At 36.3% G+C, this 17,294-nt stretch overlaps 1 protein-coding gene across 10 annotated transcripts in view; it reads left to right on the top strand.

Moving 5' to 3' along the window:
• Positions 1–17,294, top strand: part of BTRC (beta-transducin repeat containing E3 ubiquitin protein ligase) — a 175,314-nt gene that overhangs the window by 68,691 nt on the left and 89,329 nt on the right. For 2 of the 10 annotated variants that reach the window (XM_010859495.1, XM_010859497.1), the window contains exon 2: positions 6,631–6,692. The exons of the other annotated variants lie outside the window; for them this stretch is intronic. In XM_010859495.1, the coding sequence (XP_010857797.1) occupies positions 6,669–6,692 (24 nt within the window). In that variant the 5' untranslated portion in view covers positions 6,631–6,668. The remainder of the gene's footprint in view (positions 1–6,630; positions 6,693–17,294) is intronic. 10 annotated transcript variants of the gene reach the window in all.

Below are 17,294 nucleotides of genomic sequence, written 5' to 3'. Positions count from 1 at the left end.
GGAAATGTGCCTATGGACTATTTACAGTGAGATTATAAAACTGAATCATGATTTTGGTGAATAGAAGCCAGAGCATGTGGCTCCAGCACCCCAGCTGGCAGTAAGCTCTCCCTAGGTTTATGAATGTAGTTAGATGGCCCCCAACTGTTTACAAGACAGCAGAGGTGAGATCTTTGATTGACAAGTCAGAAATGCATTAGATCATTCTCTCTGCCAGTCTCTGGTTCATGCTGTTAAAAATGTCAGCCTCCAAGTTTGAATGGCAGCCTGAGGGCCTTAGAAGCTTTTTGTTTTCTGAGATGGAAACACAAATTGGATGTGTGCCTGAGCGCTTCATCCTGGGCTGTAATTTCATCTTTTAGCTAAGAACCACAAGGTACATGAGCAAAGCACCCTGTAAACAATAATACTGTGGAAAAAAAAATAAACAAGGTCGTGTTTCTGGTACGTTGATCCGATGGTGTCCTGACCTCTATCACGTTGAACATCTCCACTCTGATTGCTGTTCCCTTTGGCATTACAATGAGAGAAAGAGAGACTGACATAGGAGGAAAAGATTTAAAGTTGCAGTGTCGTTGCACATTCCTTGTATTGGCTATGAAATATTGAACTGTCAGAATGTGACACTTGGTTTTTTAAGCAACCTTTCTTGTTTGAGGTGTTTGCAGTTCATTCCTTTATCCCCCATTTGTCTGTTTTCATTGATAGGGTTGGAAGTAGTTGCCTTAAATGCATGAAAAGGGACAATGTTAAAGAGAAGTGGTGCTGATGGAGCCAACAAATAAACTTAACACTAGAACATAAATGCAGGCTGTGAGGTGTGGACAAAGGAGACTAGAGTTGGGTTAGTTAACTAATTTGGAGGTTTATGGAATGTACTAAGTTCTAAGGAGGAATCAGCTTAGGTCCTGGTTCTGTTTTTGTGGAGGCAGGAAGTTTGGAAGGTAGTAGTGTAAAGATAAGAAATGGAGTGACATAGCTTGTTAGGCTGATAGCCCACTGTATGGCAGTACTGCTGGTCAAATAAAAATTAACCCAGCTATGTTATTTATTGCTCTGTTTATCCGAAGTTTTTGTTCATTAATGGAAGCCTTAAACTTTTGGGAAGAAGAAAATACTTTTCTTTTTTTTTAAGTGCAGAATTCATGAATGGATAATATGGAAGAGCCCATTACATTTGTATTAGAATAAGTTAGTGGCACATGAAAAGAAAATTTTCGTTGAAAAAGCCAAACCATAGATTTCTTGGAAAATATTTTCTATTAATAGAAAGTTTCCTATTGCTATTTAAGTTGCAGTATATCTTAAAATAACATTTTACAGAAACAAGTTTTTTTTTCATTCTACAAAAGCAGCTCTTTTGACAGATACATGATGTGATTTTATCTTAATTTGTTTTGGGGACATAGACCTTACAGGTAAGGTTTTAAGTGAGAATGACCTTTTGAAATTCTTGTGGAATATGAAAAAGTAGGAGTTTGTGTGGAAAGTACTTGAATTAATTCATTGATGCTTTTAAAGCACAGCCATTTAGCTTAGTCCTCTCCCTATGCAGATGTGAAAGGCAGGAGCTATTCTCTATCATGAATACATAGTGAAATGCTCTGGAAAAATGGTGGCAATCATTCCTGACATTTCTTAATTCCCTGCTTTGAGGTCATGCTTAAAAGAGAGGAGATAATATTTGTAAAATAATGTCCTGCTCCCTTGTACCCAAAATTATGTCTTCACAAGGTACAGGGCAGAGAGAGCAAGACAAAAGGGAGGGATATTGAGAATTACTTACTGTTGTTTTAAGTATTGTTCTGTATTTTTAAAGCATAAATATTGATGTAGATTTTCATTTAAGCTATGAGAACCCAATATCTTGACTCAATGGAGGATTTTTTAAAAAATCAGTCTTCTAGAAATTGATTTCTCATTGGCTGATTTCCTGAGGATAAGTAAAAACAAACCATTCTTTCCAGTCTTGAAAGAGCAAGAGAAGTGCAAGTGCTTAGCTAAGAAATAAGACTAGAAATATGTACATTATGGCACCTCCTAAATCTTAGCAGAGAGAAAGTACAACAAATTTCTTCTTCCTTCCATGTATTATTATGCAGCAGTCACTATCAAAATGCCTCACAGCCCATGGGCTTTTGTATAGCCATTCCTCCTTAATGATTATCTTTATTACTTAAAGTCCAGGTTTCCCTTATAAGCAAAAATCAGTATATTCATAGAACCATGGAATTTCACTGTTGAAAGTGAAGTCAGGAAACCATCCAGTCACATACAGGACTCCTTTATGAAGTTTTTTTGGCAAAGGGTCATCTAATCTCTGCTTGATCACTGCCATTATTGGCAAGCTGAATTTCTTGAGTCATCTTGCTTTCTTCTTCACTGTTGGTTCTGTTAGAAAATTTTCTCTCAAGGAGTCAAACTTCTTGTTCACCTGCTGATTCTAATTTTACCTTTTGTATAATATAAAGTAATTGTTTTCTTTTTCATGTATTTCTGTGTTTTCTTTTTCATGTATTTCTGTGTTTTTTTTTTTCATGTATTTCTGTGTTTTTTTTCTTCATGTATTTCTGTGTTTGAGGATAGCTATCATGTTGCTTATGTTTGCTGTTCTCAGAGTGAATATTCCCAGTTCTGATAGCATTTCTTTGGAAAATGCTAATAATCATTCCTGCCATTTTCATAACCCTGTATTTTGATGGGGAGGGTGTTAATCATTCTGATTGTCCCTCCTTGTGAATGCATTCCACCTTGACAGTGTCCTCGTAACAGTGTGGCATGCATAACTAGAGACAGCACTGCAAAAATAAGTAATAGTGTAGTATACAGTTTGAACATAATTTGGATTATGTAATTTAATTACTGCAGCCTAAAATTGAATATACTTCTTTGGTGTAGATAATGGAAAAATCTCTAGGAACTTAGCCTGAGTGTGTTTCCTCACCTTTTCTTTGAAGTCAGAAAAGCATATGTAAGCACTTTGACAAATGACATAATGTAGTGGCATATCTGAGTGATACAGGTATTTTAAACCTAGCTCCAGTTCCTGAAGATGGTGAACATCTGCTTAGAGGTATTGTAGAGCTCCACAATGCACTAATTGAATTACTTTTTTCTAGAGTTGCCGACTGCACTAATTGAATTAGAATCTGTGTGTGTGTGTGTGTGTGTGTGTGTAGCCAAGATAATTCCAACCTTAACGGAAGAGACTGTGAGATATGACTGATGGTGTGTACTGTGCTGCTATCTAATGGCAATACATGGAACTACTACATGGTCTCCAGGGAAGACAGAATGCAGTCATCTGATCTAGCGTGACCTTAGTCTAACCCCATCCAGTTTAGTTCAGAAGGTCCCAGGATGTATTTTTGTAGTTCTTAATCTAAGAAGAAAGGATGTGATTAATTAACCTATTAAGAATTAAGATATATTTGTTAGGCATAAAGTTTGTTTGTTTGTTTGTTTTACAAAATATTATCTCAAATATTCAATTGAATTAAAAGCTAATATAATTGGTGAAACAAATCCAAACGTCCTGAGTCAGTGGGTCATGTTCTTTCTCAGTTTGCCTTTCATGTGACATAAATGTAAAAAAGAATTACCTTTTAAAAATGTCTTAGCATAACAGAGGAGCTTCCCCGGTGGTACAGTGCACAGTAGTAAAGAATCCACCTGCCAATACTAGAGACACAAGAGATGCAGGTTTGATCCCTGGGTCAAGAAGATCCCTGGAGAAGAAAATGGCAATCTGCTCTAGTATTCTTGCCTGGAAAATTCCACAGACAGAGGAGCCTGGTGGGCTGTAGCCCAAGGGGTCGCAAAGAGTTGGACACAACTGAACAACTGAGCACACACAAAGCATTATAGAAAGTAATGAATAGGGCTTGTGTTCTTAAATAAAACTTCTTTACAGTTGTCAGAATACTGAGGTCAGTCAATTTAAGGGTGTTATCAAATTTTACTATATATAATTATGCTTACATAAAATTTTAAAATTATTATAGGAAATATTTTAATTGTAGTTTCAGAGTAAGTTCTCCAAATTTGTGCTGCTCTAGTTAGTTGTTTAAATTTTAACTTTATTATAAATTTGGGCAAGTTTGAAATTCTCAGAAGTGAAATAGGCAATTCTCTTCCTTTTTAAAAACAAAGAACTCATTAATCACAATTTAATTTTTGTAAAACATCATGAAAATATAATTCTTCACAACTATATAAAGCAAATACACGGGGGAGACCTCTGCAAGAATGAACTGTATTTTGATTCAGTGTAACTTGAGGCATCAGTCAGTTCAGTCGCTCAGTTGTGTCCAACTCTTTGCGACCCCATGGACTGCAGCACTCCAGGCTTCCCTGTCCATCACCAACTCCTGGAGCTTGCTCAGATTCATGTCCATTGAGTTGGTGATGCCATCCAACCATCTCATCTTCTGTCGTTCCCTTCTCCTCCTGCCTTCAGTCTTTCTCAGCATCAGAATCTTTTTCAGTGAGACAGTTCTTCGCATCACGTGGCCAAAGTATTGGAGTTTCAGTGTCCAGTGAATATTCAGGACTGATTTCTGTTAGGCATTCTAACTTATACAATTTTGCCTCACACAGAAATACATGTTTGATCGCTTGATTTGTAGAGTGTGTATGTGTACCTGTAATGCCACTTCAACAGTGGAAGAGTGCTATTGGATACGTTTCCTATATAAAAGTTTCAATCTCTTATATATGGTCTTCATTATTAAAACAAAAAGTAAGTTTTACTGTTCCAATATTTTGTAGGCTAGTTTGGTTTTATTGTAAGATTGAGCTAAGATTGAAGTAGCTCTAAGATTGAGCTACTTAGGTTTCTGAGCTATACAAATAGCATTAATTAAAATGACTAAAATACATGATAGACACTCTATATCTGCTTTTAAGGGCATTTTACTGAGTTAGAAAATATATTTTGACATCATGTAGATCTAAATCTTTACAAATAACATTGCCACTCACAACTAGCTTTAATTCAGTTTAATTCATGTATTGAATACCTTCTGTGTGCTGGGTACTGTGCAAATTACTGGGCATAAATTAAGATTCAGACCCTGTCCTCAAGGAGCTTATAGTTATTTACTAGACATTCATTGAGAGCTTATGTACCAGGCACTATGCGTATAATTTGTGGGGACTACTGCTGCTTCCCAGGTGGCACTGGTGGTAAAGAACCCACCTCCCAATGCAGGAGACGTACGAGACTGGATTTGATCTCTGAGTCAGGAAGATCCCGTAGAGGAGTGCATGGCATCCCACTCCAGAATTCTTGCCTAGAGAATCCCATGGACAGAGGAACTTGACTATAGTCCATAGGATTGCAAAGAGTCAGACACAATCGAAGCGACTTAATGGCATGCACTGCTATGAATAATCATTTGTTTCATGTATTTTTCTCATTCATTGAGCTAGATAAGGTCTGGCTTAGTAGCAGCTCTAAGGAAGCAGTATACCTATTTTCATATCAGATATAGCTCATGTCAGCAAAAATAGACATCTTAAATGATTTTCTCTTCTGCCTTTACACACCTTCCAAGGGAGCAGTGATGTTTTTGATAGCTTTACATGTAGCTTTAAAAAGAGATGGGTAACATTTATAACAGTGCCTCCTGCTGGTAGATCATAGATGTTCAATCCTGTTGTCTCTAGAATTTGTAGTGCTCACTTGTGGTTTGGTTACTTCAGGGCTTCTTCTAAGGCCCTTAAGTGGGAAAGAGTCTGTTGCATACAAGGTATAAAGTGCTTCTTTAAACAGTCTATTTCTAGAACTTAAATTGTCCTGGGACCAGGTCTTGATATAAAAATTCATGGAAGCCTGTTTTTCACAGAGTGTGGTAACTCCTTGCCTAGTGCTGTAGTGTTAAAATTCACATTGGCCAGGTTGTTCTGTAAATTAAACACTGACAGCTACCCTCAGGGGAACAGCCAATGTATTTATGATGATGTGCTGATTACACAAAATACACTGCAAGCAGAAAACAGCTGCAGAGAACAAACCTCTTAAAAAGAATACAATTACAAATAGCACCCTCAGTATTTCTAGTGGTGAGTGTAGAATACAGCATGCTAATGCAGGTTTCTTACTTAGTCTGCCTGAAAACAAAAAATCTGAAGGAGGTAAGTTAAATTATGGTTGGTTGCACACGTGGTGCCAAGATTAGCAGTGAAAAAATTCTATTTCTGAAGAGCACAGCTATGTGTGTACAAATACAAAGTGAGGAGTAGTTTTACCCACCATCCCCCCATTTTTGTTAGTATGCTTTATTAGTGCTTTTCTTATATGTATTATGGTAGAGCGTGGCCTTGAGGTGATAAGGGTTCTGGACATTTGAAGTCTTCTATACAATGAATTGAGCAGGAGAGTATCAGAATTGTTTTTAAAAAATTCAATAGGAATTTCATGTTAGAGCTTGAATATCAACATTTTGTTTGAAGATGGAGCACTATATTTTCATTGTTATTAACGGTTTTGAAGATGTTTGCCCTTAGAATTGATAAAAGGAGTCATGAGTCTGAATCTATGGTAAGATCTCAGATTTCTTAGATTCTCTTTTTCAAGAATTTGGTGTTTTAATACATTGTAGTAACTGTGCGATTACATATTTTTAGGAGAATCAGTTCTCAAGTATGTCCCCTTTCATCCCTGCATGTTCCCAGTGATGTGCAGACAGGTAAGATTTTTTTAGGAAAAAAATTTGATTTTCCCTGTTTGAGACTCTGTTACAGTTTAGGGTCTGTATCTATAAAATATTTCAATCACTGAGCATGTTAGCTTCTGTTTAAATCAGTAGAAAATATGTTGATCTTCCAAGACATAAATTTACTCAAGCCAGTGGTGAGGTATATAGCAGGAGGATATAGTGATTGGAAACAGTTCACTTCACCCGCCTGAAACTAAGAATCAACTCTTCAGTATATGGATCACTGGTATATAATAATCGACTATTATTGGTCTGTCTGTTGGTCTCTTTTTAAATCAGTTTGGAACCTCCTGGAGTTATTTTCTTGCTCTGCTGACATCAATCCCATGCGGCAGAGGAGTTGTGTATAACCGCTTTGGTTTAATCAATAGAATAATTGATAAACCAGATAAGATTTAAACTGATTATAGCCCCAACAGAATTCCCCAGAGGCCTTGGACTCTCTTAATTTTGACATGTGTGTTGTGTACCCTGAGGATGAAGTGCAGTTTGAATTATCTGTTTTTATTTGCTTAATGACAGGGAGGGTGTTAAAGTCAAATGTTTAATTAACCCAGCAATGGGCTGCGTTGTCACTTACACACAGCTGATTGAGATATCTCATGGAGAATACTGAATAGGAATGATAATGTGGCACTGGGATGGAAGATTGCTTTTTCAATCCATTTGCTGGGTCACTGCTTTGAATGTCTTATTGGATGAAAGGCATTCAGCCTGGAGAAAAAATTCAGCATTTAAGTACATTTTGTTCTCTTCTCCTACTCTAACCCCCCCTGCCCAGAAGTTAACTAAAACAGATATGTTCTAGGTTTAATAAGCCATTCGTGTACTAGTAGGAGACCAGGGTAGTCAGTAGCCTCAAGCTACATAATTTCCCATGGAAACGGAAAAATCCTAGTAGCCTCCAAGGTATTCTAAACGTGAACTCTTTTGTCCCTTACATCCCTTGTCCCTTGCCATTATTGTGGAGTTGTCTTTGGTCACTTGTCTCTTGCCTCTTTCTTCAGTGTTTGCCTCATGTGCAGCTTCCTCTAGGGCCACAGGCAGACCTTTTGCTCCTAAAGAAGCTTATTCTCCAGTACATTTTTTGCCGTTCATGCAGTTGGGTTCTATTTGGTTATATTTCTGATCAAATATTATAGCGAGGTTGTTGAACTATTTAAAGAGATGAAAATGTGAAGCATATAGATTCTTGTTCCCTTTGCTACTGCTATTATAAAACAGTTGGTTCCATGTATGTTTTATCTGTTAAGAAGCAGTTTGCTTTCTGTATGGACTAAAATCTAGGCCAAGAAGGATTCTGATAGTCCACACATCAAAAATGCAGTTCAGGCAATTGGAGTTTTAATGACTTGCTGCCCACAAAAAATTCCTGACTAGCTTTGTAATCAATGTAAAATTCTTTGGAGGCATATTGAGCAAAACTTAAAAAAAATTTTATCATGACTTTCCTTCTTTATAGTTCTTATGTATCCTCTTTCTATCCCCTGAAGATCTAAGCCAGGAATTTACTAATTTTTTTCTTTGCTTTAGTCATTTGTATTCCAGAGAGCACAATAGGGAGAAGGATACAAGATTGATTTTTGTGTGTGTATGTGTCCTCTTGAAAGCATAGTCTGGGGCATGACTACTTGGCGGTGGGGGGTGGGATTTACTGAGCAACAGAAGCATGCAGCTAGTTTTCAGGCACAGTTTGGACTTTTGCAGGTCAAGACAGACCAGACGAGTAGCTTATCTTAAGGGACACAAGTAATAGACCAAATATAGAACAGCTATTTCAGGAATCATGTAGGTCATTTAATTATCCATTATGATTGAGTAGCTAATGCTCTTTTGGCAATTACATGACCTCTGTTATTCCTGAAACCTTTCCAGGCCCCCATGGGTCGAATGACCCACCAGTCAGTGCTTGCAGACTATACCACTCAAAAGGAAAAGAGATTCTGGGAGCTACCGGGATTTAGAAATAGCTGTGCTTTCTTTACCAATCACTGCCCAGAATATTCTTTGTATTGCAGTCAGTGATCAGCAGCTGGTTTTGAAGTCTGTTGTTCCTTCCTTGTCTGCAGGAGCACGAGTTACATTGGTTTCCACAAAGGGCAATTGTGGCAAGCAAACTTTAATACCAAAGTTGGCTATGATGGTATTCAGTATACAGAATATGATGGTTTACAGAGTAGTACTGGTTCTGTACTACAAGAACAAGTACTGCAGTATTAAAACTAATGTTTAGTATTTGTCAAATCAATTATTCATTACAAAACTCCGAAGTTCTGGTGATTTTTTCATTCCATAGCTCGACAAAATACCATTGACAATACTAATAACAGATTTAAGAGACCATTGATTAAATTAGCCTGGTCTGAATCGGTTAATCATTATTTATTCAATTAAATAATCGTGCTTCTATGTGAAATCTAAAAAAAAAAAAAAAAGATACAAATGAGCTTATTTGTGAAACAAAAGTAGACTTACTGATATAGAAAGAAACTCATGGTTACCAAAAGGGAAAGGGTGGTGGTGATAAATTGGGAGTTCAGGATCAACAGATACACACTACTATATATAAAATAGATAAATGACAAGGATCTACTGTATATAGCACAGGGAACTATATCTAATACCTTATAATAAACTATATGGAAAATAATCTGAGAATATATATCTATACATTTATATGTGTGTATTTATATATCTATAGCTGTATCTGAAGAACTTTGCTGTACTGTGAGACTAACAACATTGTAAGTCAACTGCTCTTCAATTAAAAAAAATCATGCTTAAGTGATTATCTGATTTTTAAAATTTAGATGCTGATCCAAGACAGAATAATTCTGGAACATTTAGATGAATGTTTCTGACTTTTTTTTTTTTTTTCCCCATTCTCTAACATTCCGTAGGCTTAAGAGAAAATAATTTTGTTAGAATAACATATAACCATATCCTTTAAGTAGAGAACATTTGCATTGTTATAGGAATAGTTTTCTATTGGAGAAAAAGAAAAATCTTTAAAATTTTGTTAGACATCAAAGAGCATTGTTTAAAACAACAACACTAACAATAACAATTCAACAATATATATATGTGTTTGTCCCTGGGGTAGTAAAATTTGCTATCTTCCCAAATTTATCATGTACTCACTCCAGGTTAATCAGCTTTTTATTTTGTTGTTTGGTAATATTAACAAATAAAAAACTGAGACATGAATTGATGTTTATAACCTTTGACCCTTCAGAAATAGAAGCCTTCTCACTTAAATTTTAAATCCTTTAGACCAATACTGCCTTGGTGTCTGGCTAAAGACCTGTACGAAGGTAGTTGTTGTAAATTATATTAGTTTTTTTCTGTTTAAAAACATTTTTCCTCATTATATATTAATATATGTGTGTGTGTATATATATATTCCTGTAATGGAGATGAGCAGAAAATGAAAAGCAGAATTTACAGTTAAAACAAAAGTTAGAGCTTAAACTCAAGTATCCGAATAAGGAGTATAGTTTGTCTACTTGGCATTTTAAAAGGAAAGCAAGGGCTATAAAGCAAAATGTGATGTTTGATTTCTTATTGGTTAGTTTCTGTTCTTTAAGGCATACCCTTCAGGACCTGTGCTGAACCATGTTATTCACCGTTGGAAACCAAAAATCTATATAAGTCAATGAGTGGAGATGATATTTGTAATTTTAAAGACCTGAACATTCATTCGTATAATTAGTGGAAAAGCCCACAACATAACAAACCCACATAATAATAATTTCTTAATAATAAGGGAAAAAAGAGTGATTAAATAAGGGACAATGCACAATAGAAATATACACCTAAATATAAATCTTAACCTAGCCCATTGTGGTTTCCACAGATTTACTTATTTACTTGGGATGGTTTTATTTTCACTCCAAAATGGATAAACATTTGGGGATATTACAGTTTATCAACTTTAAAGGAGCCCTAAATTTGTTTTACAGTATTGTTGAATTGTAATAAAATGAGAGTATATTAAAGCAGGGAAGACATCCAAGGTGATGAAAGTCATTTAGCAGGAAAAAAACTCAGGAACAGGAATGACAGAAATAACTTTGCAGAGAGAGGGATTTTGGCATACATCGTAAGGGTTCTATAGTTCTCAATCCCATTTTGAGAAATCAGAAAGATCTGCGGAATGCAGATGTCCTTGAGTTACAAAAATAACCAGATGTCCTTATTAGTAGAAGCAAATGTTTGCCTCTTAATTCACACAAAAGTATATGCATAGGGTCTCTGGATGAAATGTTGTGTAAATATGGCAGCAAAGAAAATTGTGGCATGAAAGTATCTGTCCTAAACATATAAGCATAAAGGTTCTATCTTGAAAAGGAAAAAAAATTCTTTCAGATTCATGTAGATTTAAAAGTAAGAGAAGTAAATTAAACTGTTTATACTTTTGTTCACCATGATAGGTGGGGTTGTTTATTATTATTATTATTATTATTATATGCCTTTCTATGCCAAATACCCCTGCTGAATTTTTATTCATTTTACTGTACTTGTTTAGCTACTTTGTACCTTTTCATTGTGTTTTAAACAGTAAAAACATATGCATGAAACTCATTTTTTTCTGAACAAATGATAGTCATCTTGGTTGCAGTAGTATATAAATGCACCCTTAGCAAGCCTATTGGGATTTTAAAAATATTAAGCCGCATTGTTAGAAATAGATGTGGTTTGATGACTGCATGTTAAGCAGAATAAAGTATTAAAAAATCACTTGAAAAGGCAAGGTATGAAGTTTTTCTGTTTGTTTTTAAATCAGGCCTTTAGAGTCAAAAAATCCTTTAGAGTTTAAATGGACTATTGCTTCTGATGTGGAGCATATTAACATAATTACAGACTCTTTTATATAGTACTCATAGTTATTGCTAAGTTAACGTTCAAACCTTTGATTAAGAAGTCACAAAGCTGAATGTGTTCAGACAGCTGTGTAATATCTCTCCTGTTCACAAAACAGGACTGTTCTGGTTTTTTTTTTTTTCTGTTTCTCATTTATTGATAGAAACCTCTCCTCCTATACTAGCTATTCTTTTAATGGTGAAATATTAAAATGCTGTATTATGATACATTCTGTAACTTGAAAGTTAACCAAAGCAGCTCTGCTCCTTCATCTCCTTGCCTTGTCACTCCCTGGTGCAGTTCTCTCTTCCATCCTTCTTATCAGAGTATCTCAGTGCTTAGTTGAGCTTGTTTATCTTAAAAGAGCAGGAGGCAGGCTTTTAGGGAGTAAAAGCTGCATGTTCCAGTATAACAGGCACCAATGCTGTTTGACTTGAAAAACATTTGATCTCTTACATTAACAGCCCATGTCACTGTAATAGGACTACAGCCGGGCTGTTGTTCAGTTTTCTATTATTTTAGCTTTGAAATAACTGTTAGAACTGCTCCAAAATCTCCGTGTTTAAAATTATATATTGGCTGTCTCTCCAGGACTCGTAAGTAAACAAGGTGATGTGTGTGGCCAGAGGCAACATATTTTGTTAGCTTTGTTTTAAATAAGAACTTTCCCTATCTTAAAGGTGGTTTTTGTCTGGTCCCTGATAGTGTGGCATGACTTTGCTTTTGTAAATTTGTGTATCTTTAAACAGATCTTTTTTGGTTTTTAATGTGTGTGCTCAGTAACTATTAATTATGAACTTTAATATTTTTCTCAAATAATGAAGCATTTAGTTTTCTCATGAAGCTTAACTTGAAATAATCCTGCACACTTTCCCTAAGTACAGCAGTTTGTGCAGCAATTGTTGAAAATGGGCAAGCAAGAATTTAAGGGGTATGTTTATTAGACTTAAATATTATATAGTTTTATTTTAAAATATTCAGTTCTTGGTAATTTCTGTGCCAGAGATTGTTTGATGGTTGGAATCAGGTAGCAGTATTTAAAGAACGGAAAATAAAATTTGTAAAATCAGGTGGTTATTCTCTTTTTAAGAGTACCTTACATTGTAACAGCGATAGAATGGCAGCTTATTGTAGTAGTGGTGGAATGGCCGCAGACAGTTTACTCCTTCCTTTTCTCCTTCCTCTATCTATCTGTTTTCAAGAACCTAGTTTGTTTCCCTGTTCTAATTCATTTCTCATATGATACAGCATTGCCAGGCTACCCGGCCCTTTCTTTGCATTTTACCTAAAATACATATATCAGCCAGCACAAGCATAATTGGTTGAAAGGCAGCCATCTATCTGAGGAGTTCTTCTAAATACTGAATGTGTCATGTGCTTTGACATGACATATCTGTAACATCTGAATACAGAAAGCACTTTTTGCGTTAGCTGTAGGTGTTGAAGCAGTAGTGTGTTTTAAGAATGTGAGCTGTGCAAATTCTAGCTTGTGAGGTAATGACAAGTGTTTGCCTGCATAGACAATATATTTTTCCCCTTGAGGTACCCGCACACCTAGTCTCCCTCAAGCTCATCATCTCTGTCAGGTTAATCAATAGGCACCGTATGGCAGAGGGTCAGTAATCAGTGTCATCGTGCCTTTAAATCGTGTTGAAAATTTGCTTAAAGCCTGGGCCAATTAACATCGAGATGATGAATGGATGGGAAGATGGGAAGAGCCTGACGCTCAGGGGCTTTGTGAGGAGGAGATGCTCAGCTGTTGAGCAGCAGACACCAGCGAATAAAATCAGCCATTCATGTGAGCTCAGTCCACCCACTCTTAATGATAATGTCAATCTAGCAAAATATATACACATTGGAGTTGTCACGAGTTCATAAATCAAAGGAGTTTGTCAAAGGCATTCAGATTAACGAGGCAGCAGCAATAACAAGTCAAATTTGCATAGAGAATTGCTCGAATCTCAGTAAATTATGATCCTGTTTTTCATTTGATTATTTGCTAATGTCTCAAGAGGGAGAATGATTATATTAGCATGCAAAATCTACTCCAGAAGTAGAAATCTGAGGTATAGAAGACCAGCACACTATGACAATTAATCAGTTTCTGCATAGTAGCATAAATGCACAAGGCCCAGAAATGAACTTCTTTTTTATTATTATTTCCCCTTGCTACTGATCCAAATGGTTCAGCTTGACAGAGACTTTATATTGCTTTAACAGTGTTTTGAATTGTGCCTGCAGGCAAGACATAGTTATGCAGCTATAACCAACCTATCCATCTGCCAACCAGATTGGAATTCTCCTATCCAAGGCTTCCATTAACCCCCACTGACAGCTCCAAACAGGATTAAGAATTTGGAAGCATAAAAAAATAGTTGTTCTTTGCAAATATACACAATCCCTTTGCATTTTGAGAAAGGCTGCATCTGTGTTTTATAATTAGTGTTGGACAGTGTAGCAGAGGGGAAAACCTACTTGGTGTCTTTTGGACTTTGGTCACAGGGAGTAAGGTGGTACTAATGGAAGTTCTGTGTTTGGTTGCCCCCGAGAGTGCTTTCCATTCCATCCAGTTCCTAATACTGTGCTTGGATTGGTGTATTACTAGAAAATATCACTTCTGGGAAACTTTAACTGGTGGATCTTGTTGAAGTTGAGCAATATAGGGAGGCTTTGAGGTGGCTGTGGTTTAATAGAATATGTCAAATGATAAACATGCTGGAGAAGCAATGTGCGTGAGAACATGCCAGAGAATATTATCTTATGAGGACACTTGAGGCCCTCCCTAAAACTGATCCTAGAATAGTATTCTTCAACTTCTGAACTTGACCTAAGTTTTCTCCATTGTATCCTAGAAGAATTAATTAAAATTTGTTTAAACACACAGTATACACACTACTCCCCCCACCCCCAGACACACCTTTTTTGTCACCTTTCATTGAATAGTTTGAAAGATTTTTATCCGTGTAACTAACTCACCTTTTAAACTTGCAGAATAATAATTGTTCCTATTTTTGAAAATTGCAGGTCGTATATATTTTTGGAGGTTATAATTAGCTCCAAATCATATAATAAGGTAATGAGAAAAATATGAATCCAATTACTGATTTACAGATCAAGCCCATGCATAATATGATGTTTGCAACTAGCTATAGAAATTGGCCTCAAGATTTTTCTCTTTACATGGGTTGTCATTTTATATAATGATAAACAACTGATTCAAAATCAGAGTTTTAATTCACCACAATTTGCCTGCTTTGCTAAAATGATACAATTTTTCCTGGCTACAGAGACCATTTAATTCTCCCAGTGAAGAGTTGTGGCATAGGTGGAAAACATTACTTCTAGTTTTAGAGCTGGTTATTTTATTTATAGCAGATGTCTTTTCAAACAGGCTTAGGCTGTTGCACCATCCAACCTTGAGCAAGATGCTTACTCAAAGATTATTATAAGTCATTATGAGTGGCTTGACTTTTCATCACTGTGTAAATTAGTTTAGTTTTTTATTTGATTATATAATCAACTCTTAATTATCCATGTCATCAGGAGTTGTGTGTTCGAATAGATAACTGAAAACAGTAAATAAGCCACTTACTAGGTAGTGGAGAATATTGCTCCATCCATAAACCTCTGAAAAGCTAGGAATACTTTACCAACCAAAGAACTTTTCCTTCTTAATGAAGGGTTGGCAAACTTTATTTGTAAAGGACCAGATAATAAACATTTGAGGTTTTGTAGTCCATAGGATCTCTGTCCTGACCACCCACCTCTGCCATTGCAGTGTAAAAGCAGCCACAGATAAATGGTAATAAATGAGGATGGCTTAGTTTCAATAACAGAGAAGGCAGTGGCACCCCACCCCAGAACTCTTGCCTGGAAAATCCCATGGATGGAGGAGCCTGGTAAGCTGCAGTCCATGGGGTCGCTAAGAGTCAGACATGACTGAACGACTTCACTTTGACTTTTCACTTTCATGCATTGGAGAAGGCAACAGCAACCCACTCCAGTGTTCTTGCCTGGAGAATCCCAGGGACGGGGGAGCCTGGTGGGCTGCCGTCTGTGGGGTCGCACAGAGTCAGACACGACTAAAGCGACTTAGCAGCAGCAGCAGCAGCAAGTTTCAATAAAACTTTATTTAGAGCAGGGGCTTACAGTCTCCTCCTGTAAATTATACTGGCATTAAATTGATAGAATGATAAGACTGTAGTTGGCTTTCACTTTGAAGTTTCTCTGCTGTGGAAACCATTTTTAAAGCTATCTGGATGGTGTGGGTATAGGGTTTCAGTTATTTATTAAGACCTTATTATCTGTATATTATGTAATGTGTTGGGAGGTAGAGGGAACCACAAAGACTGTCCAGTAAGCTTTCAGTCTTATTGGGTACTTGAGAGTAGATACAAACATTCATCTATTTAAGTGCCAAACTGTGTGGACCAAATAAAAATGTTAAGAAATTTCCAGTAAGATAAGATGGAATAGTTGTATACTTTCTTAGAGGAGAAGAAGTTGAAACTCATTTTAAGAATGGGTAGGACTTGAATTGATTAAGTAATTGTGTTTATAATTCTAGACTAGCGTTAATAAAGATCCTTCTAGCTTGGAAATTTCAAGACCAAATCATGTTTATGAGACTATGAAGAGACTTGCTTAACTAGGGCAGAAAAAAAAAAAGTACGTTGAGGGAAATAACTTGATATAATGTAGCAGAAAATTCTGGAAGATCTTGAAAACCAGGCCTAGAACTTTATATTTGATTTCATGGAAACAAAGAGCCACTATACATTTTTGAAGAAAAAATTAGTGGTGATTAAGAAAGATTAATCTGGCAATAGTACTCAATCTAATAAACATTTAAAAACTCATATTATGCTCTCAAGCTTTGTGGGAAAGATTGAAGGCAAAGGAGAAGAGGGTGGCAGAGGATGAGATGGTTAGACTAGCATCACTGACTCAACGGACATGAATCTGAGCAAATTCCGGGAGATAATGAAGGACAGGGGAGCCTGACATGCTTCACAGTCCACGGAGTCACTAAGAGTCAGATATGACTTAGCAGCTGAACAACAACTACTGGAAAGTGAAGGGGGAAAAGCAACTGGCCCTGCCCCGAAGAAACCTACACTGCAAGGCTGGGGTGGAAGCTTGTTCATATGGAGATAAAACAGAGAAATAAAACAGTGTTTCCAAATAGAAGTAAAGTGCTAATTTGAGTGCTTTTCTTATTTTGAAGAATGCTAAATAACATGTAAATGGTGCAGGAGACTTTAATGGAAATTGGCCTAATTGTGGATGCTATCTGTACTAAGAAGTTTGGATTTATCCTGTAGATGACAGAGAGTCATAAAAGGTTTTTAGCAGAGGAGTAGTCTTTTTAGAACAATGATTCCGACAGTAGTATATGAAATGGAGCAGATACAGATTTAGGCAAGGAGGCCAGAAGACGATCTCAACAGTAGTAACACTGATAAGAGGTATTGGTGGTCTAGATTAGAGTAAAATGCAAAACTAAGGTTAGATCTATTAAAATACATGACTCAAAGGAAAAATTGAAGACCTAAAATTGGCTTCAATCTATTTAAAGAAAAAAAAAGAAAAGGTGGGGATGGGAGGGATGAGTAAAATTGACTCTGAGGATTTAAGTCTGGGATAGAAAGTTGAGAAGGAAAGAGCTAGCCTAAAATGGGTGAGGATGGTAAAGAGTGCTTTAAATTT

This window comes from Bison bison, unplaced genomic scaffold (assembly GCF_000754665.1).
Source record: "Bison bison bison isolate TAMUID 2011002044 unplaced genomic scaffold, Bison_UMD1.0 scf7180017864456, whole genome shotgun sequence".
Lineage (NCBI taxonomy): Eukaryota > Metazoa > Chordata > Mammalia > Artiodactyla > Bovidae > Bison > Bison bison.
The sequence above is the reverse complement of the archived record's forward strand: the minus strand, read 5'-3'. Positions and strand labels throughout refer to the sequence as shown.